This window comes from Cyprinodon tularosa, unplaced genomic scaffold, assembly GCF_016077235.1.
Source record: "Cyprinodon tularosa strain WSP-4 unplaced genomic scaffold, ASM1607723v1 ctg133, whole genome shotgun sequence".
NCBI classification, from domain to species: Eukaryota; Metazoa; Chordata; class Actinopteri; order Cyprinodontiformes; family Cyprinodontidae; genus Cyprinodon; species Cyprinodon tularosa.
The window spans coordinates 622,014-646,838 of record NW_024038148.1 but is presented as its reverse complement, the minus strand read 5'-3'; the positions used below and the strand labels follow the sequence as shown (position 1 = coordinate 646,838).

At 38.2% G+C, this 24,825-nt stretch overlaps 1 protein-coding gene across 6 annotated transcripts in view; it reads left to right on the top strand.

Moving 5' to 3' along the window:
* nrg2b (neuregulin 2b) overlaps positions 1 to 24,825 on the top strand; it is a 121,337-nt gene that overhangs the window by 39,399 nt on the left and 57,113 nt on the right. For all 6 annotated transcript variants that reach the window (XM_038277629.1, XM_038277628.1, XM_038277626.1 and 3 more), the window contains exons 2-4: positions 8,419 to 8,581; positions 10,424 to 10,542; positions 13,067 to 13,190. In XM_038277629.1, coding sequence (XP_038133557.1) covers positions 8,419 to 8,581; positions 10,424 to 10,542; positions 13,067 to 13,190 — 406 coding nt within the window. The remainder of the gene's footprint in view (positions 1 to 8,418; positions 8,582 to 10,423; positions 10,543 to 13,066; positions 13,191 to 24,825) is intronic.

Genomic DNA, 24,825 nt, shown 5'->3' with positions numbered 1-24,825 from the left:
GTGTAACTTTGTAATGAAAGTTGGTGGGGACACTCTTAGGGTGGAGGCTGATGGAACTACAGTTACTCGACCTGAACGCTCTCAATAGGGTTTTTGTATTTTCCAAAAATGAGCTCGAACATATATTTATTGAATGCTTTTCTGTTGTTGTAACACAAGAGAACCATAATACACTGATATTTATAGATAGTTAGAGATGCCTTTTAGTGCATTATAAATAGAGAGCCTAAAGACTTTGTAATTATTGTATATTTAATATACAATAACTACATAGTTATATCATAATGTATGAAAAAAACAAATAACAGCTGATTCTGATGCCATAATCGACATATCATGCACCCCTAGAAGTACAATTTCAACTCCATCCAGAAAAATATGGATATGCTGCATTTTAGATATAGCATAGCATTTTTTTTCTTGTTAACTTTCTGGTAAATTTGGAGATATATTTTATTGCATGTTGCATATCCCAGTAAATCTGTTTCACCTTTAAATCTGCAGTTCTCCCTAAATCCGTGTATCATTCGTTCTTTCTATTTTCAATTGCCAATCAAAAAACAAAAAATAAAAAATTGACTGGTTATTTTGTTATTTGTTTTTTATGGTTAAACCAAAAACGAAAAAAGGATTTGTTTTTCATATATCAATTCTAAGCTCAGATCAAGAATACGAAATGGAAAAACGGACAGCAACGCAGAATTTGATTTTAATATTTAATCGGTACAGTTTACATGACCCGGAAGTTTGGTGGAGCGTTAGCTAAAAAAACAATTGGCTTACTCCCACCACGTTCGATCAAACTGCACCAGATAAGGCAGTCGGACCTATCAGCCATGGACAGTTACGTTTTATTTCGAGGATCCAAGCGTGTGACTCTTGAGGAGGACATGACAACGGAGAAAATTTGCAGGATTTTCCAGGTATAACTTTTTTCTTGAAACTTTTCTGTGCACTGTACTTTTAACTAGCCACAACAAACAGCTTCTCGATCAACATAGTGTGTGGTTCTAGCGTCGCCATGGTAGCCACTTCATTACCCCAACTGCTGCGCAAAGAGCTATTTCCGGGTCACGTAAACTGTACCGATTAAATATTAAAAACAAATTCTGCGTTGCTGTCCGTTTTTCCATTTCGTATTCTTGATCTGAGCTTAGAATTGATATATGAAAAACAAATCCTTTTTTCGTTTTTGGTTTAACCATAAAAAACAAATAACAAAATAACCAGTCAATTTTTTGTTTTTTGATTGGCAATTGAAAATAGAAAGAACGAATGATACACGGATTTCCCTACTTCCCTCTGTGCTGTTTAAAAAGATTTATGAACGTCTTTACTAATATAATGATGCCAGAAAGAAAATTCCAAGATATGTAGAAGCTCTGCAGTCTGATTCTGTCTGTTCAAAAGGAAAACATGTTCATTTTAGGCTGTAACTGGGAGTCATGGTCCTCTGAGAAGCCAAGCTTTTATAGTAAAGAAGAACACAACATTTAAACTATATTTTCTCAAGTTTCTTGCATTATAATACTCACTCGCATTAACTTGTAATCTGTTGCCATTTTTAACTGAAACAGCTCTGTATGTCTAACGAACAGATTTTTCTGTGGCATCTCTAATTGTTCTAACCAACCCGTCTCCTAACTTTTAGTTAAACATACATTGAAGTAGCTCCTATTTAATGCTGTGTGTCTCTCCTCCAACCACGTAGCGACTTTGTACGCAGTGAAATGCGACAGCAAATCAGATATCTCAAAGTGACAAATCCAATGATGTTACACCGAGAGGCAGGACATGTGAGCAGCATGAGAGAGGAAAAAAACACTGACTTAAAACACTCTGAATACAGATAGTTGCACACAACCTTTGTTACCTTTGGCTAAAATAATTGAGCGGAAAGGGGAACAAAAGCAGAGATTATTGGTGGGGACTGTCCCCACCAGGTCAAAGTTGGTGGGGACACCAGTCCTTCAGAAAGTTACGCCTGTGTTCTGACTACATCAGTGGACCATCCTAAACCTGTCTGGGCTTATACAGCGCCCAGTCTCCATAAATGTAAGAGAGGGGTTTATTATTGTATGGGTGAAGGTCTTAATCTGCTCACTAATACTGATCTATAATGCTGGGCTGTTATTCGTCCATCATCTTTAATGCCGTCCATTATGGTAAATTTTCAGTTATGGGACAGCATTACTGGTGCAGCACAGGACTGCTTTAAATCCTGCTTGAAGGACAGGGACTTTTTAGTCTCAGAAGGAAATTTTACATCACGGACAACAAAAATAAGATGGATGTTTTCCCAAGTTTAGAGCCCCATTGAGTCAATATTCTACACGCTTCCTCTAATTCAATTCTAATACAGAATAACTTAAGTTAGCATAACTATGCAGCTGTATATTAAGATGTAACCAGGTGACTATTAACCCATGCAAGTGCTGGGTAAATGCAGAGAAGAAATCAATACATGGACTGGACAAACATATCGTATACAATGGACACAGAGAGGGAGGGGAGGGAGAAAGAGGGCATAAGAATTAAGGGGAGATAGAGAGAGAAAGAAAGAGAGAGAGCAGATAAAAAGAGAAAAAATAAAACAAAACAGCAAAAATAGGCAACACAGAAGATTTTACAGTAACTCCTAAAGGCCTGTTTCCATACCTGTATGAGACGAGAGGAACAGAAAACAGACAACCAAAGTAAACTTAAAAGAAAAAGCTTAAAGAATAGCGGGTATCCTTTCCATGTCTGTCAGAGTCGGAACCTATGGTATTTACACAATGTTAATCAGTGTGGTATATATCTACAGCTGCGGCTGAGTATTTAGTAATGGTGTTTATCCATGAAAACCTAGAACCAAATGCATGAGCATGCTCATGTATAAACAATTTACAAAGCTTATTCAGAGAGAACATATGCTTAAAGCTACAGTGTGTAATAATTACAGGGATATACAGTCAGAAATGTAATATATTATACATAACTATGTTATTTATCATCATCTACGAGCTCAGCCTCTTAACCTTAATATTTGCGTTGCCTTAGAATTTGTTATTTCTAATTACATAGGAGCGGGTCTCGCAGCCATGGAGGCAGACATCTTTGCGCTACGGCAGCGCAGAGCCAACAAACTAGCGATTGCGAGATCGCCCATTACGCTCGAAAGTAACTACGGCAAGTTGAGAGAGATGAACTGAGACGGTACTGAACAATAGATGGCAGTATTATGCCTGAGAATACCATCTGTAAAATTATCTATGTAAACAAACCTCATCACTTGAGAAGGTAGGTGATGCGGACGTCGAAGACATTTTGTCCCGTAACGCTCGTTGTACTGTTGGGGGGGAGAAGCGGTGGGGGGGAGATGTTCATGTTGCTGCGGTCTGCAGTCTGGACGTTAGATGTCGCTAAAAATTACACACTGTAGCTTTAATAGCAGGTGTGGGCGGCCCCAGACTATCCCTACAGGGCCCAGGACAGAAAAAAGGTGACTTGAGCCCAATTATCAAGAGGCACCCCGGATACATGGGACACAAGGTGGGCAGGCATAAGGATAGCCGCACCCATCATAGAAGGGCAGTCGAGAGCACCTGGACCCCGATCGCTGGGGGGCCAAACCCCAAAAGGGGCCCAGTCGCCAAGGGGCCTGACCCCAGAAGCCATAGTGCCGAGGTCCAACAGGGCCATGGTATTGAGCCAATGGGCTCCGCCAGCGGCCGGTAACATCCAAGGTGGATCCAGATGACAGCTCCGAGGTCCAGGGGTGCATATATCCCCAAAGTGGGGACCCTGCAGGGCCAGGAGGACCAGGCCCAGCAGCCACCCGGAATGAGACAGCTTCCACTGAAATACCCAGCCCTGCACCTAGAGAACCATCAGCACGCCAGCAGACACAGGAACCTGGCACTGACGGGGAGCATAAAAAAAGGGGGAGGAGGCAGGCTCTGCTCATACTCTGAGCTAGGATGTTAAGCGGGCGCGGTGGGGGAGGCAAACATCCAACCAGACAAGTAGACAGAAGCACCTTAACATTCATCCAGTTACATTCAAATAATCTGACCCTTACACCCATACGGACATATATAAGCACACGCACACAGAGGCAGACACAATACATATTCTATAGTCTTCATAAATACACTACCCTTCTGGGTCTGAGGAACAATCTCTCTTGGATGAACAGAACCACAGATGAAGAACAAACAAACAAAATAATAATTAAAAATAAAACAAAATGTAATGACCTTTATTTCACTGCATTTTACTTTTCCTATTGTGTTTTTTCATGTCTCGTTTTTGCTGCTATAACTTGGTATATTAATAATTTTCCCTTGCCCAAAGAAAGAGCTGACCTAAAAAGGAAAGTTCTTGATTTTCCAGTCTGTCTACATCCAGGTCTCAGTTGTGGTCAAGAGATATGAAACATAATCAGAAGGATGAGACCCTGGATACAAGTGATGAAATGTGCTTCCACTGTAGAGACTGGGCTCAGACACAGGCTGAGGAGATAAAAAAAAAAATAAATTCTACATGTTTATAAGCAAGACCTATCTAAAACTTAGGAATCTATATTTTATAATCTCACATATTTGTTTAAAACCTTAGTAGGGTTATCTTGAGACACTTATAAGAGGCTGTTGATGGGATCTGGTCCTAACTGAGTCTTTGACATCTGTATTCCTGCCAAAGAAACATTCTAAATAGCAGAGAAATTGTCCTTAAAAAAGCAGATGATGGCTGTGATACTTGGTGCTGCTCTGCATTATAACTCATTCCAGGCGAGGAGTCGAGTGAGAGTAGGTCAGTGGTGATTGGGAGATGATTTACGAAGAAGTGGATTTATACAGCAGCAGTAAGTGCCTGTAACAGGACTTACACTCACAAAATATGAACATTGGACTGTAACAGTATGATATTCCTTTTTCTTTTATTAGTCTAAAAATCTTAACTTTATCTTGCTAAACTTAACTTAAATTATAAGCTGTTTAGATGTGCCTGAAGCCAGGATGTTGCTTTGAGAAATCTAAGAGGACTTCTATTGGCTTTTTGTCATCAAGATTTGTGAATTCTAAGTCTAGTTGTATAGTCAGCAGCTTTTTAAAGGTGAGGTGATGATTTTTGCCCTGTATAAAGAAGATCATTCATTAATATCTTTATATAAGATATTAATAAGAAATTAATTTCCATTCAAGGGCATTAAAGTATATTTTCATTTGACATGAACCTGAGTATTAAGTTGATCAAAGACACTCGTCAGCCTGTAGTAGAGCATCATTTATCCAACGTTTTCATTTCTGTCACACGTTAACATCCATAAGTGAAAACATGCATCAGGTTCATGTGTTTGAGATATTGAAAGGTGAATTCAAAATTCCTTTTTTTCCTCAAAAGTTTTGGTTGATTAAACTTTTTTTAATATTCCCCCTGCAATTTTTTACAGTAATTAAAATGTATTTAAATACACATTAAAATGAATGCAACACACTGTACAGCACACATTCAGTGACACACAGGAACTTTTTCAAGCTGGGCACCGTTTTATTCACAACACCTGTCCCATCAACCAGGAATCAGAAATACTCCCCGGGAGAAATTACTTTCATTACATTATTCCATCTGTAATAGAGTGACTATAAGACCAGTTTGATATAACACTATTTTATACAATATATATAATTAGGGGCTACATCCCTGCTTCATCTCGCCATCGGTTTTGGGGGTCCTTGGCCTGGAAAACTTTGAAGACCCCTGATTTAAAGGAACTAGGTGCAGGAATTCTGAAAGACATGCTTGTCCAGTTTATTAATGCTATTTGGCGATGAGGTATTAAAAACCAAAACCAATGAGCCAACAATGCGCTGCATAATATTCTGCAATTTGGGGGCCAAATTTTCTACCAGTCCTACGGATGTAACATCAGTTGATGCTACATGTCGGCCCCCAACAGTTTTGACACAGGAAGCCACGGTTGTTTCCATAGTTCTATTAGTACAAGACCAATCAGTTGTTTCAAAGACTTACATGGATAGTAGTGGACCTTTCAGCAGTCAGCAAATGACCGACATCAACTCAAAACCCACTAAAAAAGTGATATAGATAATGGCATTACCAATGCAGCGCAGAGACTACTGCTTGTCTGTGAGGCGTTTCTGCTGTACCGGCTCTGCTGGTGGATGCAGGTACACACAGCACCAGTCGTGTCACATGTGCGTCTCATTACTTCATCCTTTCTCTAGTTTCTTTAAGCAGTTAAGTAGACAATTAGTAGATGGAATAATATTAGATATTAAAAAATAAGAACAAACTAATCGATTAGCTAATCGATTAGCTAATTGTAAGTGCAAAATTACCTGAATATCTAATGTTAAAGGCAAAACTACCTATTTATTTGGTAGACCATCCAACTGCTCAAATTTGAGGAAATATAGAAAAGTTTAAGAAAGTTTAAGAAAAGTTTACTTATTTTTAGATACATTTTTGCAGTGTAAAGCACATACCTCTTTACAAGAAGACTCCATCTTCTTGACAAAGAAAAAAAAAAAAAACACATACTGACCCATACTTTCTTGCATTGTCTACTGATGGGTGTCAGAGGGACTGGTGTTGCCAGTGTACAGCAGCCATGCTTCTGCCGGTGGGCCCCAAGGCAGCTGTGGCTGCATTGTAGCTTACCACCATGAGTGTGTGCGTAAATGGGTTAATGAATAAATGTAGTGTAAAGTTTTTCCTTCCCATCCAGGAAGATTTTTCAATTCAACATGAATTGAAAATTCAATTTGAATTGAAAAATGTTCCTGGATGGGAAGTGAAACCTCTTCAAACTTGGAAACAAAGTCAGTTGGATTGTTTTTAATTTTCTTTTTTGGAATGTAAATGTACAAAGCTTGTGTGTACAGAAGTACCTACAGCATCAACCATGCTGCAGCAGTCCTGTGAGGAGCTCTGGGCCTACACAACTCTTGTTTTGCCTCTGATTAACTTTTTCCTGTGATGCCTCGTTCTCATTCTACTGTATGTGTCTCTGTGATTGGCTAATAACCATAGAGTTGTGGATGAAATGTTGTGAAGTGTATGGCTAGACGTCAGTATGGTGATGAGTTTTGTTCTTGCTCTAACTCCTGCATGCTTGTTTTGCCTGTACTAGTGTCACTGATGTAGTCTGTTGTAATTTTTAAGCAGAGAAGAGAGAAGTCTCTATGGAAAACAGACACTCACACACACACACCAGTTTGTATTTCTATCCATATTGAGACTCTACATTGACTTGCATTTATTTTAGTAACTGCATTTAAGCCTAACACTAACCTTAATATCAGTATTTTCCAAACCCTAACCTTAACATAAAGTTTATTCACACCCGAACCCTAAGAAATAGGGATCTGCCACATTAGGACCAGCCTATGATCCCCATAAGGCCTGTTGGTCCTCAGACGGTCAGCAAATATACCAAAAATAGCTTTAAATAGGTAACATTTAGAAGTACAGGAAGAATTTTAACAGGAAGAATTAATTGACCCTCTCCTCCTGGATGAGCATGTAGAGACATTTTGCTGTGCTTGTGCATCAAAAATTATGCTAAATTTTTTTTGTTTTAATACAGCAAGTTTGTAAATATTCAGCAACTGTAATTTTACCTAACAATAGCAACATACACTCAATGGCCACTTTATTAGGTAAATTATTTTATTTATCTCCTTAATGCAACTTCTCCTTAATGCAAATATCTAATCAGCCAGTCTCAGGGCAGCAACTCAATGCATTTAGGCATGTAGACGTGGTCAAGACAATCTGCTCCGGTTCAAACTGAACATCAGAATGGGGAAGAAAAGTGATTTAAGTGACTTTAAGAAATGGTGTGGTTTGTTGGTGTTAGACGGGCTGGTCTGAGTGTTTTAGAAACTCTGATCTACTGGGATTTTCATGCCCGACCATCTCTAGTGTTTACAGCGAATGGTCAGAAAAAGAGAAAATGTCCAGTGAGTGGCAGTTCTGTGGGCCTAAATGCCTTGTTGATCCTAGAAGCCAGACTAGTTCAAGTTGATCAAAAGGCAGCAGTAACTCCAAATGACCACTTGTTACAAAGTAATGTGGCTTATATATAGTCCCAAATTGTTTTATGGACAGTAGAAAAGGGGGAAAATATTAAATTTATTTATCTCTTTCTTTCTTTCTTTCTTTCTTTCTTTTATTGCTACTATAAAGTTTCTGCTTCATAAGGTGGTTCCAATGCTAGCTGTATTTCTTCAAAGTACATCAGACCCTCACCAACCCAAGCCAATACTGACTGATAAACGACAGATCAACTAAAATATTTAGTTTTTCAATGATACATGCTTTCATTTTCCATTTATTTATGATCTTTTACTTTTTCGACTCGCTGTCTCAAGCTTATCATCATGTCTCTGTTTTCTGTCTGTCCAGCGTCTGCTCCTAAACTGAGACCAATGCAAGGACAGTCTCTGATGGAAGGAGAGAAGATGTACTTGAAGTGTGAGGCGTCGGGAACCCCCAGCCCTTCCTTCCGCTGGTACAAAGATGGACATGAGCTGCAGAAAGGCAGAGACCTCAAAATAAAAACCAACAAGTGAGTATTTGAGTTAGTTAAAAGAGAGGATAAGGTTCAGTCGAACTGACTCGAATGAAGAGACACCTGACAAGTTTATTGTAGATCAGTCACTCTGGGTAAAACAGAACTTTGCTTTGCTAAAACAGAACTAAAACAGGTTTATAGAGGTCTTCAAGTGAGGCTTGTATACAAAGGAGATTATAAGGAAAGATATTGGATGATTTTGCAATATTTAGTGTAAAATATGTAGAGCAATTCATTGGCCAGCCAAAATGTTTTAGCTGATGTCAGCAGGAATTTTCTTTTATCCGCCCAGGCTGATATTTGTTTGAGTTTATTACTGCATCCATCAGCCATGATTTGGATAAACTGAAGAGCCTGCCTTGCCGCTACCTCCATTTGCTATCCACCTTTTTTTTTTATTTTATTTTTTTTATAAATGTTTCTTTTTTTTTAATTCAAGACTTGCATACAATTTGTTATCATTGTATTATTTTTTTTAAATAGTGAGATGACTAAAAATAATATTAGCTTCAAAAATCAGACCCCCCAAAAACAGGCAGCACGTATCTGGGATCGTTTAAACTTGTGTCAAAATCATAGGTACCTGTATCAGACTAAATAGAACCTGTATGGTTGATCTTTAGGAGTAGAGAAAGTAAGTATAAATAAAAGAATAATGGTTGTAATGGAACCACAGCTTGCTGTTCTCAGTAATCCACCTGCTGGTCTTAGCAGTGCAGTATGGCTAGGTATTGAAAGAAGTTAGAATAGTCTGCAACAGGATGCAGACCCAGAGATGTTTCTTATACATTAATATCCAATTCTACTGAGGGAGACGTTTAGTTTTTACCTTTCTGGAGATCAAACTTATCTGATTCTTGCCATGTGATCATCATTCAGGCATAAAATATACCCTTTTTTCTTTTACAGGGTACACTGTAAAAGAAAAGTGTGACTTTAACTCCAACAGAGTTGAATATAACTCTATCTCAAATAACATTTGGTCCCTCTCCAAATTAGAGTAAAATTTACTCTAAAGTAGTAAGTAAGTAGTAAGTCTCAACTTTTCCTTGTCAAATTTGCTAATTTTAGTGTCAAAATCAGGAAGACTAAGAAACTGGCAGGTAATCGACACTATATAGAGTAAGAGTTACACTGCATGGCTGTCAAACTTGAGCATATTTACACTCAGTATAGTTGTAAATACTCTATATAGAGTAAAATAGATTGACAGAATTTTTACCACCCAATTTTTTTACTGCTCTGGGATGACAATTTTACTTTTGTGTATGATTCAGATCCAGTCCAGGGTTTTTTGACCTTTTTTTAACTATGATTCAGATCCATGTGAATGCAGAGTTAGCAACATTAGCAGTTAGGCATGGTTTGTTAACCATCGTCACCTGGTTACACAAAGCAGCTACACTGTTTTACAGCCAGCAGTTTTTTTTCTCTGACTCTAGAAATTACCCCATAGAAAGCTGGGCTAGCATCCAGTTAACGCAAACACAGGAAGAAGACCAAATTTTACGCGGTGACTGTGCTCTTTTGGGCTTTTCTAATTTTTTCTTTTCTTTTCATAGTTAAACTTAGAGCCCACATTAAAAAAGCAAACCTTGCATATTTTAACTGAAGCCAGAATTCTTCTATTAACAAACAGGGTTGAAATGTTGTGCTAGAGTTGATAGTGCAGAATGGTATTGTCCGGTTGTTCAACACTCCTTTGAAATATTTAAAAAGCTTGAACACATGTCAGTATTGCCAGTTGCTTTAGCTAGAAAAAAAAAACAATTTAACATGAATAACCGAGATTGTCCTTCTGTCTGTCTTTGTCCCTTTCTTTCTCTTTCACTCAAGAAAAAATTCAAAGGTGCAGATCAGTCGTGTTCGTGTAGAAGACTCGGGGAACTACACCTGTGTGGCTGAAAACTCGTTAGGACAAGAAAACGTCACAAGTATAATCACCGTGCAGATCAGTAAGCATCAGATTGGTTTTTAGATATGTTTGACATCTGTCTGAGTTGTTTAACAGGATTAATTAGTTCCAACTATTTGCTTTTGCAGCTCGACGGCATAGGTAGGGACTAATTACCTAGTTAGGTTAACAGGTTTTAGATGTAACTGGGTAGGTTCTTACATTCAGGACCTGAACTGTCCACCTGTGGACCAGGTTGAGTCATAACTGCATTTTAAAACTAAAAAAGTAAAACTAACAGCCTTCAATGGAGAAATCATATTGTAATGAAAACTGCTGCAATGATTAAATCTTAATGAATAATTTCAAATACTGTATGTAAGCCAACTTTTTATAGTGACTGTTGGGATAAAAGGCATGGAGTTTGACTGCTCCATGCCTTTTACTAATAGCAGTGGCCCAAGCTTTGTCTGATATGACTACAAAAAATACCATCCAGAAAGATTTGCACTTTTCCAGGTTGACACAGATTTGAATCAAGTTGGTCAGCACCCATTGTTGATGATATATGGATTGAGCTTTCAGCTGTGAAAGTGGTTTTATCACAGTTGATGGTACTGTAGTCTGGAGTAGGGTTGAGCGTAGTTTGAATTTGTATGATTCCAGTTCTGATTCCAATTCTTTATTTCGGTTTCAATTCCTTTAGATTCTCAAATTTGATCATTTTAATGGTCAGGGCCAATACATTTTTTATGTTTTAAATGAGCTGTCTAACCAGTTCCAGCTCGATGACTTAGTCTGATCTTCTCAATTTATTATTCCTTAAATATTTCACTCTGTGTAAACATTACTATAGATGAACACATGGATATTTTCAACCAGTAAATAAATATAAAACCTATGAACTCTGATATAGATCAAATAATTTATTTTTCGCAGGGGTACATTTTCCCACAGAGCTTTGTTCTTAAAAGAAAAATCATTAAAACTCAATTGAAAACATCCAGTGTCTGATGCTGCAGGTACTTACCACTTGTAATTCAATATTATTATTTATTTGACTGGATTCTGGCTGCAGCGCTGTGCGAGGCCGAATATCAGACTTGCAGGAAAAATCAGTTTTTTGTTCTAAGGAAGTAATCCCTTCAAAGTTTATAACCTCAGGGTTGTTCATTGCACCTCAATTCCACTCAGCTAGACGTGAAAGTAGTGATGTTTTACTTTTGTTGACGGAGGAACAATAGGATTTTATTTTTGGTCTCTAAACAAACGTTGCTTCGACCAGTTTTTGCGACTCCTCAGCAAAAATAGGTTGCTACTGGCCGTCCTAAAAGGCGCAAGACAACTCCATTGCCTAATTTGCATATATGCAAATAAGGTGATGAACTGAAATATATTTCATGCAGGAGGAAATCCCTCTTATTGCCTTTTCTTTGGATGTCTGTCAAAGGACTGCAGAGAGATGTCAGGATAGCAGGAAGGGAAAACCTGGGGATTTTAAGAGCAATAGCTTTTATCTGAGACAGCTGTGTCAGTTAGATTATTTTCATGATCCCATTTTGCAATATCGTGGGATTAGCAGCAGTTTTTCACATGTGCATTTCATTTGCAATCTGGATTCAGAGTGGAAAGGTTCTCTCTCTCTGCTGCAGCATTCAGACAGTCTGCCTACATGACGACAGCAGACAATGAGAGAGGGAGAGAGAGCAGGAGGCGAGCTTACAGATCCACTCGCTCAGGAGGAAAGAGTTCGGTGCTTTTATGTGTTGTCGCCAAAGTGTCAATTAACACTCTAAAATGAGCGACAAAAGCGCAAAGTTGGTAACACTGGCTCCAAATGATCAGATTCTTTCTGCTTTTTAAATTTCCCTCTGTTTTTTTGTAGATGTTACATTATGCAATTATCAATATGTAAATAAGTAAAAAGACAGTTTTGAGAAAGTAAGGACTAAAAAACTGATTTATTTTTTGTAAAATAAAGGAAGTCCTTAAAAGAAAGAATAAAGTACAGGTACATAAATAATCTTTTTTTAAAGTACAGTGAATAAGTATTATTTATATTTGACCCCTTTTAACTGAGGGACATTTTCAGCTCAGTTGTCTCAAGTTATCCTTATGATCTACTTTGAGAAGTGCACCAGTCCCTCATGCAGCAAAGCAGGCCCATAACATGATGCTGCCAACCCCATGCTTCACAGTTTGGATGGTGTTCGCAGGCTTAGAAATTTCCCTGTCTTCCTCTAGATATAACAGTAGTCAATATGGCTCAATACTTTATAGTTTTAATTTCATCAAACTAACGGACAAAGTGAGTATATTTAAAAGAACAGTGTGAATAGCAATCAGTGGTTGATGGACATTCTCTTTGTATTCTGTATAACAACTTTATATATACAACTATATATCTATAGATATAGATATATAGGGTATTTCATACCCTTTATAAAGAAACAGCCTTATGTTGCTGACATTTAATAAAACTGCAGCATTTCTGTTTTAGGTTATTCAACAGATTTGCAGCCTCTAGTAGGGTGTGTTAGTACTAAACATAATCTCCCTTGTCTCTACTTCCTGTCAATCATCAGTGACCACCACAACCCCATCTCCAGGTGTCAGTCATGCGAGGCGCTGCAACGATTCAGAGAAGGCTTACTGCGCTAACGGAGGAGACTGTTACTTTATACATGGTATTAACCAGCTGTCCTGCAAGTAAGTTTGTCTTCCAGTCAGTCTCCATCCCTCCAGCTCTCCACCCAGGCTCTCTCCCTCTCCTTCTTTGTCTTTCATTTGTCCGTGATTTCTGTGTTGTTGGTCACTGCACCACCCTGTGCTCTGTTTCGTGTATTAAACTCCCTGCACATCCATACCTGCAACCCGACTATCGGTGCCTCTGTGTTTTAGGCTTATTTTTCACATGGTACCATCTCTTATAGAAGCTTAGAGCAGGTGGCTGCCACAGATCTTCTCCCGCAGTTAATCTCCATACTCATTCACAGGTCCTCATTCTCTGCTGTAGTGATGTGTGCACATTTATGTGTGAGTTCTGCCTGTGAGTGAAAGAGGGAGCATGGAAAGGTGTAAATGCAGCCCTGCAGAAAATCTGGAGTACTCTATGAGATTAATTCGCTGTAAAACTGTTGGTATGTTGCTGTATTTACTATTCCTGTTACCTAGCTTTACTTTCCTTTTAGCTTTCAACACACCTGATTAGGACAATGTCTCATACAGCTCTGGTAAATAGTTGAAATCCAATCATCATGTCAAGAATGTTAGATTATTTCTGATACATTTTAAACTTTTTTATCTAAATACTAATAATCACAATAATTTGTCGTCGCAACTCTACAATTTCTTAAAGGTATAGTGTAGGATGTTATTTTTCTGGGTGGATCGTCTGAATAAGTGGTCCTCCTAATTGTCAATCATTCTGGTGATATGCTTACGTAAGGCCGTTCTATGTGCTCGTCCCTATTTTCACCTACTTGTGGTGAGTCTGACATAGTGGAAAAATTGCAAATGTTCTTTTGGAAAGTAGGCTTGTACGATCGATGCAAACAACAACTTTTAAACTGACGTGCACAAGGAGAAACTGACTGGTGCATGCTCTCGCACGTGTGTAATAGGTGTTCCCTCTCGGGAGCGGGTACGGTTTGTGCATCTGCTTTTGTTTGTGGAGAGGGCAGGTCTTTTCAAAACTTCTCAAAAATCCTCCACTATACCTTTAAAGTCGTATGGAACCGGCTGTTCCAATGTTTGCAGTTCAGAATTCTTCCGAGTGGTTCATGACTTTACATGAGTAAATAAAGTGAATGTGATTGGTCCATTATTAAAAGGGCGGTGTGGTGGAAGATTCGCAAGCAAGTTTGGTTGTGGCAGGTTTGTCTAAAGCATCTTGCTAATCAGTTAGCAGCTTAGTGCTAGTAGGTTCCCAATGGGAAATTCCATTGGGACCAAGTAGCACTAAATTGGTGACTTAGAAACGACACTGTCAAGGAACGCTATGGACAGAGGAAACATGCAAGAGGAGAAGAGTTTAGTGTCGAAGGTCGCGGATGAGTCTCCTTTGAATACATTTTTTATTTAGAGAAGGAAATTGGGGACAAAGATGTTGCCGAAGAGGGCACCAGGGTGGCAGAAGCTTCGCTTGGTAATAAAAAATTTAAAAAATGAACAAAGGCTTTAAATGGAATAAAAATGAGTGCGCCTCATCAGGCTAAAGTAGTAAAACAATTTCACAAAGAATTTGAGTCAGTAGATCACATGACCTGGAAGCTATTGAAGAAAAGTCCCAACTTTTGTCTTTAAAAATATGTTAAAAATTTAAATTGGCTTAAAATTGCATAAAAGAAAGTGTTCCTTACATCTGTTATCTATTGGCATGATTTTATATTAGTTTCATCTTAGCTGGTCATGAGATAAGGAATTTATTGATTTTTGTTTCTCAAGAGTGTTTGGTTCAAAGATCTGTTGATGGTCCCTAACCGCACCACCGCGTGCAGGAGGAGGGAGCAGCTGAGAGATGCTGGCCAACATCGGAGTCCCTCAGTCGACTCGGGTCAACTGTTTGCTAGATCCCGCTGACTCCGCGGAGCTTGAATATCTAATATCCAACTTCAAACCAACTTCACAGCGGTCGTTAGCCACCGAGTTAAGAAGACATTGTCGACACCTGTGTCCATGTGTGTGTCCAAACGAAAAATAATAAAGTCAATACTTATAACCTTAGCATTGTTTTCAAAAACAGTTGCTAAATGTCTCAGCTCACTGAGAACTTCTTCGTAGGTAGCCATGTTTGTTGTGACTCTGGCCGGTGGCTGCTAACCAACCAATGGGCAGAAGTTGAGCCTGTACTCATTTGTATAATGAGGCAGAAATGCATACAGAAATGTAAATATGACAGGCAGAAATAAATAGCATGAAAGAAATAAATAAAGTAAAAAAAATACAAATGAAGAATAAACGACGCAAAAATATTATAACATGTGCATAAATAAACAGTGAAAGAAATAAGTAATAAATAAATAAAGTTGAAGATTATAACCGAAAATAAATAAATCCGGTAATTAATACAAAGCCAAAAAAACAAAAAAGCTAATTAAAAGCGATATATACATTCATGTCTAACTGTATTATTTAATTTCTATCTACATCTATTTTTTTATTCTATTTTTGGAGGACAGTTAAAGTATAGTTGTTTATTTTTGGAGCAGTTCTTTATTTCTGTATTTACTTTTATTATGGCAGGATTGGTCCTCTATAGTTACGTATATTAGCTGCGACGTATGAGTCAAGATGCTATGACCGAAAAATTTGATTGACTGATGACCTTTGATATATGATTGGCCGAGACAGGATTTTTTTGAAAATAGAAATCTTCAAACTTTTGGGACAATAAAGATAAAGAGTCTGATAAAGAGTACATTTATATACATGTTTAAGGCAGAATGATTTGAAATTTAAATGACTTCCCTACGACTTTAAAATATGTGTATTCGACTTTAATTTGAGTATGTGCATAAGATGATCTGCAAATGGAAAGAGTATTTTTATATTTACCATTAGATAATTAGATATTATAGACTTGAAATAAAAAACAATGCATTTGTTTTTTCTTATTTGAAATGTTATTTAACTTATTCCATTCCATCTTTGAAGAAAAATTGACTTACTTTGATTAATTCAGGCTTGTGCTCTATTTTTATTTTCTTTACGAAAAGATTTGTTTTGTATCATCTTTCAATTACACAAAATGTTCACATGACGTAGGTAACATTACAGTCAAGTCCCTACAACTCCGCTCTGTTGACAGCAGTGCCATATTGCTTCATATTGAGTGAAGCTATAAAAAGTTAAACAGGACGTCCCACTGTCATGGTGTATTAGCCACTCTCTCTGCTGACGGTCACTCTTTTGGCATGTAACCATGAGCCATTTTGCAAGCCGAGGGCACTGTGCAGCAGAGAGGACAAAACAGATATGACAGATGTCAGATGATGCGCATGTTGGGTCCTTCACATTAAACTACATATCAAAGAGTGTCTTTGAGTCCATATCAGCCTTCAGACTTGGTCGGAGTCTCAGATAAACTAATAACAGCTGTCAAGGTCACTGGGTTACTATCAGTGTAATTCACAGTACTTAAACAGTCACTACAGCTCTGGGAATTTTTACTCATACAATGAGCTCACACTGACGACAGTGCAGCTGCGCTGCAGGTGCCACAAGGAACCCAAACAATTAAACCCATGTGTACGCTCAAATCAGCCACCTATCAGACCACTCTACCAACCTTTTTTCAAAAAAAGACACTGGTGACAAATCGAGCAATTGATTTTTTTTTTTCTGTGTTGGAAACTTTTAGACAAGAACTGATTTGTAATCAGGTAATTGTATCTAATCATTCCCTAGAATACACAATAACATTATGTGTGCAATATCACACTAATCACACTGTACCAATAGTGATTGAGAAAAATATCCATAATGTCCAAATAAATCGCTGAAGACAGACTAGATCATGGACCTGGCTTACTGTAGATGCCATACCGATTTTAGGTATTTCATAAGTGCACATCGCTGCAGAACTTCTTCAGAACTTGTACTTTGGTTCAAACCATGGTTTTTAAGCTTGAATATCCACAGTGGACCAACACCTGTGATGCCGCTTGAGCGTTAGATGTACGGGTGTACAAAAAAAAGTCAGTACAAAGGTTCCCACTTGGGATTTTAGGATGTATTTTAGAAAATGTTTCTAATTAATTAATCAAACTCCTGGCTCTGATTATAATATATACATACATTAATTAATACATTAAATGGATTTATTTGTTATTTGTCAATAAATACATAAAACTCCCTACCAACAAATCACCTTACATCTGTAACCACAGGAATGGCTAATGATTGGCTGAGGATAGCCTTGGGTACCACTGGATCCTCATCTAGCGTGAGTTGGATTTGTGGTTTAATTTCAGCCTCCCTGGGATGAACTGATCAGTCTTATCATGACAGTCTCTCCATCATTTTGGTTATTTATTTCATAAAATCTTTGGATGAGATCACTTAATCTATATTAATTAGAGTGTCATGTGTGTCATGGGCCGTTTTTCAATTCCCTAGAATGCGAGTACGGACTCGTGTCCTCGCCAAGTATATTCTTGAGAAGAAAACAGGAAAGTCTGGACTTGGGGAGAACGGGAGCCAGCTGGGTCAATTGGAAAAGAAGCGGACTGATGACGTCACCACACGTTCAGCTCGTCTAGAGCTGCATTTAACCTGCTGTTATTTATAGTCTCTAGATAATAATACAATTTTACATTTTTCAGTGGGGGAATAATAATTAAAACAGTCAGATAAACACACATCAAATTAACATTTTGCCAAATAAAACAAAAAACATCCCCATCAGAGCCAGCGGTACTTCACACACGGCTATGCCGAGAGAGGGCTGCTATAGACGGGCTGCGGTTAGCTCTGGCTGCCGTTAGCTTTGGAGCTCCGCTGGTTGGTGCGGTCCTTTCAACTGAGGAAATCTTTTTTTTAATTACGCATTAAATCTATGGACCATATAGTGACGCTTTAAACTCTAATACTCTCACCTTAAATTATGTTAAAACATACTTTTATTGAACAACAGCAACAAAAAAGAGAACTTTTAACTTTCAATTGAGCGCTCCAATGAAAGCTGCTGCGGCTGCAGTGCATTTTGGAACAGCTGTCAATCTCAAGACCGCTCTGAAACATGCTGGGTAAAGAGGGAGGCGCGAGAACAACATCCTGGAATTTGGTGTGTTCTCAGTCTGGCATTCTCGGCAATTGGAACACTGCTCGAGCTGAGGTTGATGACGTATTTTTTATATATATTTTTTAAAAACAAAGCGGAGTGTGTATGACATCATACGCGCGGCGGACTGGAGTTGTGAGAGGCAGCCCGGGCCACAGGCGGCTACGCTCTAAACCTTCTATTCATTCGGCTAGCTAATCTGAATCGTTCAATTCCATTTTGAGAGCGTGATCATCTGTGGTAGTAGCACTAGACATCTTCCAGGCATGTGAGTTAAACTAGCAGCAGTTCAGCAGACAGGAAGAATGATTTGAAAATATAAGAAATATAACCGCGGATGTCTGGGGGACAGTGATTCGCCTACATGTTATGAATGCTGGCGTACCATAAATGATAAATTATGAACAGTTTAGCTTGTGCCTTCAACTCGTTGCCCATAGGAAGACGTTACTTGGATATTACCTAACCAAATATCTTCAGAACAGCTCCAAATATGGTACCTGTTAACCAGCTCCACAGGTAGACCTGTCCAGGAAAGTCATAGCCTGGCAGATGAGCTCCAAGCCAATTTTTTCTAGTAACAGTAAAAGAAAAACTACTACACTGGAAAAAGGCTAAGCTTCAAACATCTACAGTATCTGACAGCCGTACGGCCAATATTTCTAGGATGGAGTCACAGCCAAACAGTCACAGACCAGATGAAGCTGCTATGATGAGGAAAAAGCAGAGGGAGCACAAAGTTATGAGTCTAACTTGACAAATACTGCAGAAGGGGAGAATAGAGATAGAATGAAGTAGAATGAGGAAAAGTGGTCCCTATGTACTCTAGCAGTCAAACCTTATAGCAGCATAAATTTCAACGATAGCTCAGCATAACCTTACTATTTTGGATGAAGTATAAGAAAGGTGTAGCCACAATAGGGCAAAGATAGAGCCAACATAAATAAACATAAAGAGTAGACACCTCAAGGACCACTATTGCCTTATTGGCTCTTTCGAGCAGAGGAACAGCGATTTTGGGATTTGCCGATACTTTCATTGTAATTCTTTTGGACAGGCTCAGTGTTGTATGGTCTAATTTGATCAATCATAATTTGACAAACACTAAAATACATTTTTTTGTGCTGCAAGCCTCGTGAATATATCTGTCTATGAAATTTATGTTTATCTATAAGTGTTATGTCCTCAGAAACTGGACAAGCTGTTTGAAAAACTAATGGATTCATTAGAACTGAGCTGTAGTTTTAAAGATGTGACTTTTCCATCATATAGCCACTGTTCTGGCACTTGTGACTGACCCTGTCCTCCTTGTGTAGAAACAAACTGTAAGCATTAAATGCATCACTTTGTGTGAGTAGGAGGCTTCTTTCTAGGAAACAGCCTCAGACTTGTAGGTGTTTAGAGCAGCAAGTGCAAAAGTGTTCATTAACTGAGTATTAGATGATTCACCGCTCACTTAGATCAACTTATTACACATATGGGAAAATGTGTGCCTGTGTGAAATTGGAAAAACATTCTCAAAAACACAAGGCATTAAATTAAAAAACAATAATGTATAATCACAACTGAATATGATGATTTACATTAAAATGAGTGAGAGTTTCGAGGGGTGATTGATGATTAATCCTACCGTTTTTCTTTGTTTAGATTAAAACTCATCATAGAAGAGAAATCCATAGCCTATGTATCATCGTAAATAATATATATTTATTTATTATTTTCATTAAAAAGCACATTTGTTGACATTTGATTCAAAAGTGGCCGAAAAAATACAATAATAAAAAATGCAGTAATAAAATCAGCTTTCAAATATAATAGGATATTCTCTATTTATTTGGCTTTATCAAAACTATACAAATGTATTTATCCTTTCTAGAATTTAGTAGATATTCTGTAACCCTATTAAGCTAAAAATCTTTTCTAAAGAACTAAAAAAAAAAGGTTTTTGGTGAATCTACATACTCTTCCTCCCTCAGCATTACTGGGATCAGCTGCAGCATTTGATAGGTAATATTTAAAGGTCAACTTTTTGATCAAAATAACTCATTCTTTGAAATTAATACACTTACTAGAGTGGTACAACTGAACTTATTAATTGTACAGAAAATATTGTGTATAGATAATCTTTCTATATATTTTGATGGGTTAAGAATATCCACATATCAATTTCTCGTTATGATGCCACAAAAAAAAAAAAAAATTCTTTACCTATAGGAATAGGTTGAAATGACGTTACATGGTGCTCAGGTGTTGCCCAATAGTAGCTCTGTAGTTGAGCTAAAAAATAAATTTTTTCAGGCTTATAATTTTCAGACTCAAGAAAAATGAGTAACATGACAGTGAATATCTGTCACCCCTTTGAACGCTGATGCTGCCTAAAGGAAGCAAATTAACTCAGAAGCCACATGGAGGTAATTGCTTTCCTATTGTGCAGGTAATTTATATGTTTAACAGTAGAAACCACGGTTAGCATTAGCATTAGTGGACCTGTATGGAGGGGAAGATTCTCAGTCATTTAGGTCAAAGGCATGACAAAAAAAGGAGAAAAAAATTTAAAAACTAAACTTAACGACCCCCTTTTCAGACACTTAGATGGGTATGGGGCATTGCAGGATAATAAAAGAAGCCAAACGACCCCCATTCCAAAGGGGTGGACCCCTTCGTCCATTTCAAATTGCAAGTTTTCAAAATAAAATATTTTGATGGGCTACTGTATAAAACCTCAAACTCAATGCTATTCCTGACATTTTGAATTGAAAAAGCTTCCTGGATGGGAAGCGAAAGGACTTCAAACTTGGAAACAAAGTCCAGTGGATTCATTTAAATTTTCTTTTTTGGGGATTTAGCGGACCTGACAAAAGGGCTGGCAAATAGTGCTATTCAAGGTCACCAGGCAAAGAGTATGATTGAAGTTTGAAATGAGAGCTGGTGAGTGCGAATGGGCAACCTTCTGGCCTGGAGGAAACAAAAATGTAGCTTTCTCCTTTAATGTAATGCAGCCTTAATTATTTGGAAAAATCTAACATAAGAAAAGATCTTGTAGTGTCAGATTATTTGTAAACACATTTAAAGGCACATTCACACTGCTGGTCATGTCCAGGGATTGGTTCAGGGAACTGCTAAATTGAAAACATTCATACGTTCAGTTTGTTTTCACACAGATTTCAAGACCGGACCAAACACCTTTACTCATTTGCAAACGATTGTTTTTTGGGGCAGCATTGCCTCCATATTCCACGACAAATAAAATGACATATCATGGGATTTTTCTGCTGCATTATTCTTCAAACGTAGTTGTGCACCTCTTTCCTTTTCAAAGGGTAGTCCTTCTCAATTCAGGCAAGCAATGATTGTCAGTCTTGTTTGCATGGTATTTTCTTAAAAATCTAAGTGGTTCACTGAGGTCTGCAGAATCAAAAGCTTACAACCCTGTATGCTCCAGAGCAGCAAACACCCAATACACCTGATTTCATAGAGGGAATAAGGCAAGGTAAGCCAGGTACCAGTTTTGCAGCACTTTAAACACACAACATGCGATTTGAAGCTCAGTTGAACATGGCTGATTCTACCAGACAAAGGCTTCATAGAAAAAATCTTAACTTTCAGTTCCTAGTATCGATATAATAAAAAGTATCTTAAACAATAATGGAAAATGGGCTACCTCTGCACTGCCACTGTGGTAGATAGCGGCATGGAGCTCTTTTGTTGTGTGCCACCGCACCATTTCTGTAGTTGAGGCAGTCAGAGTGGAAGAAATGGACTGAATCAAATCCCACACATGAATTCTTTTATATGTATGCATTTAATTTTGATAGCTGGGTGAAATATTGCAATATATTGTCATATTGCAATATAATGATAATATCGTATTGTGACCCAAGTATTATGACATCGCAACACACGTGACAATACTCACTCCTGGTCACATGATCAATAGACCCTTAAGGTGGGTTCCCCCCGAACATGAAAATAATATCAGTGCCTTTGCGGGTAGGAAATTATGTCAGAAATTTGTCTGGCAAGCAACAGCTATTCCCTCCGGAAGGCTCCACATTGTCATCAAATCTTCTGGAGAGATGTTGGCTAGCCAGTGTCTCCACTGGAGACAAGGGAGGACAATAAATGATAAATAATTAGACAATCCATCGTGAGATGAATTAAAAGGGCTATTTTTTAAGCCATCCACTGTCTATGTTTTAGGCAGGTTTTCAAAACCCTGACCCTCGGAGCTCATCTCGTAGTTGTTTGTGGTGTTTCCCTGCCTCCACACCCCTGACCTGAACGAAAAGGTCATCAACAGGCTTTTGCAGCATTTGATGGAGGTAATGCAATCATCTGAATCAGGTGTGCTCAGGGCATTGGGCCCTGAGGACCAGAGTTACGAAATCCTGGTTTTAGCAACACCTCTGACCCTCATGCTAAATACACTCAGGAGGCTGACGAATTTATAAAAGGTTTATTGAAAAAATAGTGAAAGTGAAAGCTTGTGATTCAGTAATGGAAACATATGTAGGATCACAGTACAATAGATCAATAGAATGATTAGAAAAGAATATCTGATGTTGTAAGGACATTAGGGAGGACTGAGTGGGGATCTTTAGATCTCAGTCTCCTAGAGGAAGAAGAAACTCAGTAAAAGGGTCAGATTTAAGGTAAGTTCAATACAGACTTAACTGTAATGAACGGAACGAATGCTGGAGAACTGCACATACGAGATTGAGCAAAATTCAACCGCAGGGAGTTACCTGTGACTGACTGCCAGTATTGATAACCAAATTGGTAACTTGAAGGCATGCAGATGATCTGTGTAGACTGGAGATAAATGAAAACAAGACCCAGGGAACTTATTCCCCTAAGGCTAGGCATACACTGTACAACATTTTCAATCGTTGTACTCAGCTACAGCTCAAACTGTACAATGAAATCACAGGGTTTAAAATATCACTGTTCATGATGCAGGTTCTTATGCTGTACAGAAAGACAGCATAAAACTGACTTGTTCGCACATGCACAGTGGGTTAAGTTCTGGTTAATCGTCTCGTAGAAGCTCATAACTCTGCTTCAACAGCACGATTTGCTCACGAACACCTCTCAAGGACCTACTGAATGTCAGACATGTTTCATTTTCTCTCGACCTTACGATTCCTGATTGGGAGGTGGTCGTGAGCGGCTGAATGCCCCTCTTTACCCCCTGTATACTACATGACACAGGACACACAACGAGGCTGAAGCTTGGCCCGAACAAAAGAATTCTCGCACGACTGGAGAATCGGACCTAAAAGGGCAAAAAAATCGTACAATGTTTGCCCGGCCAAAGAGGAAACACACAACAGATTAATAACTTGAGTATACAAGGTCAGGCATTATAGAGGGCAAGAATTTTATCACTTTAGCTGAACACTGAGGCGATAAAATACAGGCAGCAGGGTCCTATTGAGCTCCCCACTAACGACATCTGATGGAACACACCTGTGAACCATCTAGAGGATAATTATAGATATGACAGACTGTATGTAGAAAAAGTTTTGCAGATTCCCAACGCTTACAAACCTTTTAAGAAAATTTGCTACTTTCTCACAGTTATTTTCTCTTCCATGATTGAAAAAAAAATTTGTTTTTCTTCTGCAGTCAATGCCACAGCCAGATCTAGTCCCTGATTGGTTGTGACCACAGGCGTAACTTTCTGAAGGCCTGGTGTAGACAGTACGCACCAATAATTTCAATAAAAAGGTGGGACAAATTTCTAAATTTGATTTTACTGCTTTTGAAGGAGGATAATCCCTGATGCAGCTGAAAGGGAAAACATCCATCCATCCAGAAAAATGTGGATCGGTTGAATGAAACAGGGGAGGCATGTTATATTGCTGTATCGGAATCGGCTGTTATTCGTCCTTTTTTTTATACATTAATGTCTAATTACCCATAAATATAAATATCACTGTATTTTGGTTCTTTTGTGTTCTCAACAATGGAAAGCTTTCAGTAAATATATGTTTGAGCTAAATTTTGGAAAATACAAACTTTATTGAAAGCGTTTGTCTCGAGTAACTGTAGGTCAATTAGCCCCCACCCTTAGAGTTTCCCCACCAACTTTCATCACAAAGTTACACACTCGGTTGTGACGATGCAAAAATACACAGAAATTAAAATGTATTTGAAACTTGATGAACTTCATAGGTGCGATGATGCTCTTGCTTATTTATACCTGCCTAAAAGTTTCCTTTAGCCTCAATAGAATTACATCCTTTACCTCACTCTGCCTCGCAGAGTCCCTGAGTCGCCCTCTACATAGAGATAACGAGTAAATCCCTCTTTGCGGGCACAAAAACCACGTTTACTGCAATCACATCTACAGGCTTCTTCTGGGTTTTCAAAAGGGTTATCACGATGTCTTTATTTAGAAGAAAATCAGGCAAGCCAAAAGAAAGTGTATTTTCCTTTGTTTAACCACAAGGTAATCTAACATAAAACTAAAGTTGCAAATAATTGATTTTAGTTATGATTTTAGCCTGAATTCCTTTCCCTAAACCATATAGGCTTTAACTAGAAGCATCTAGCTGA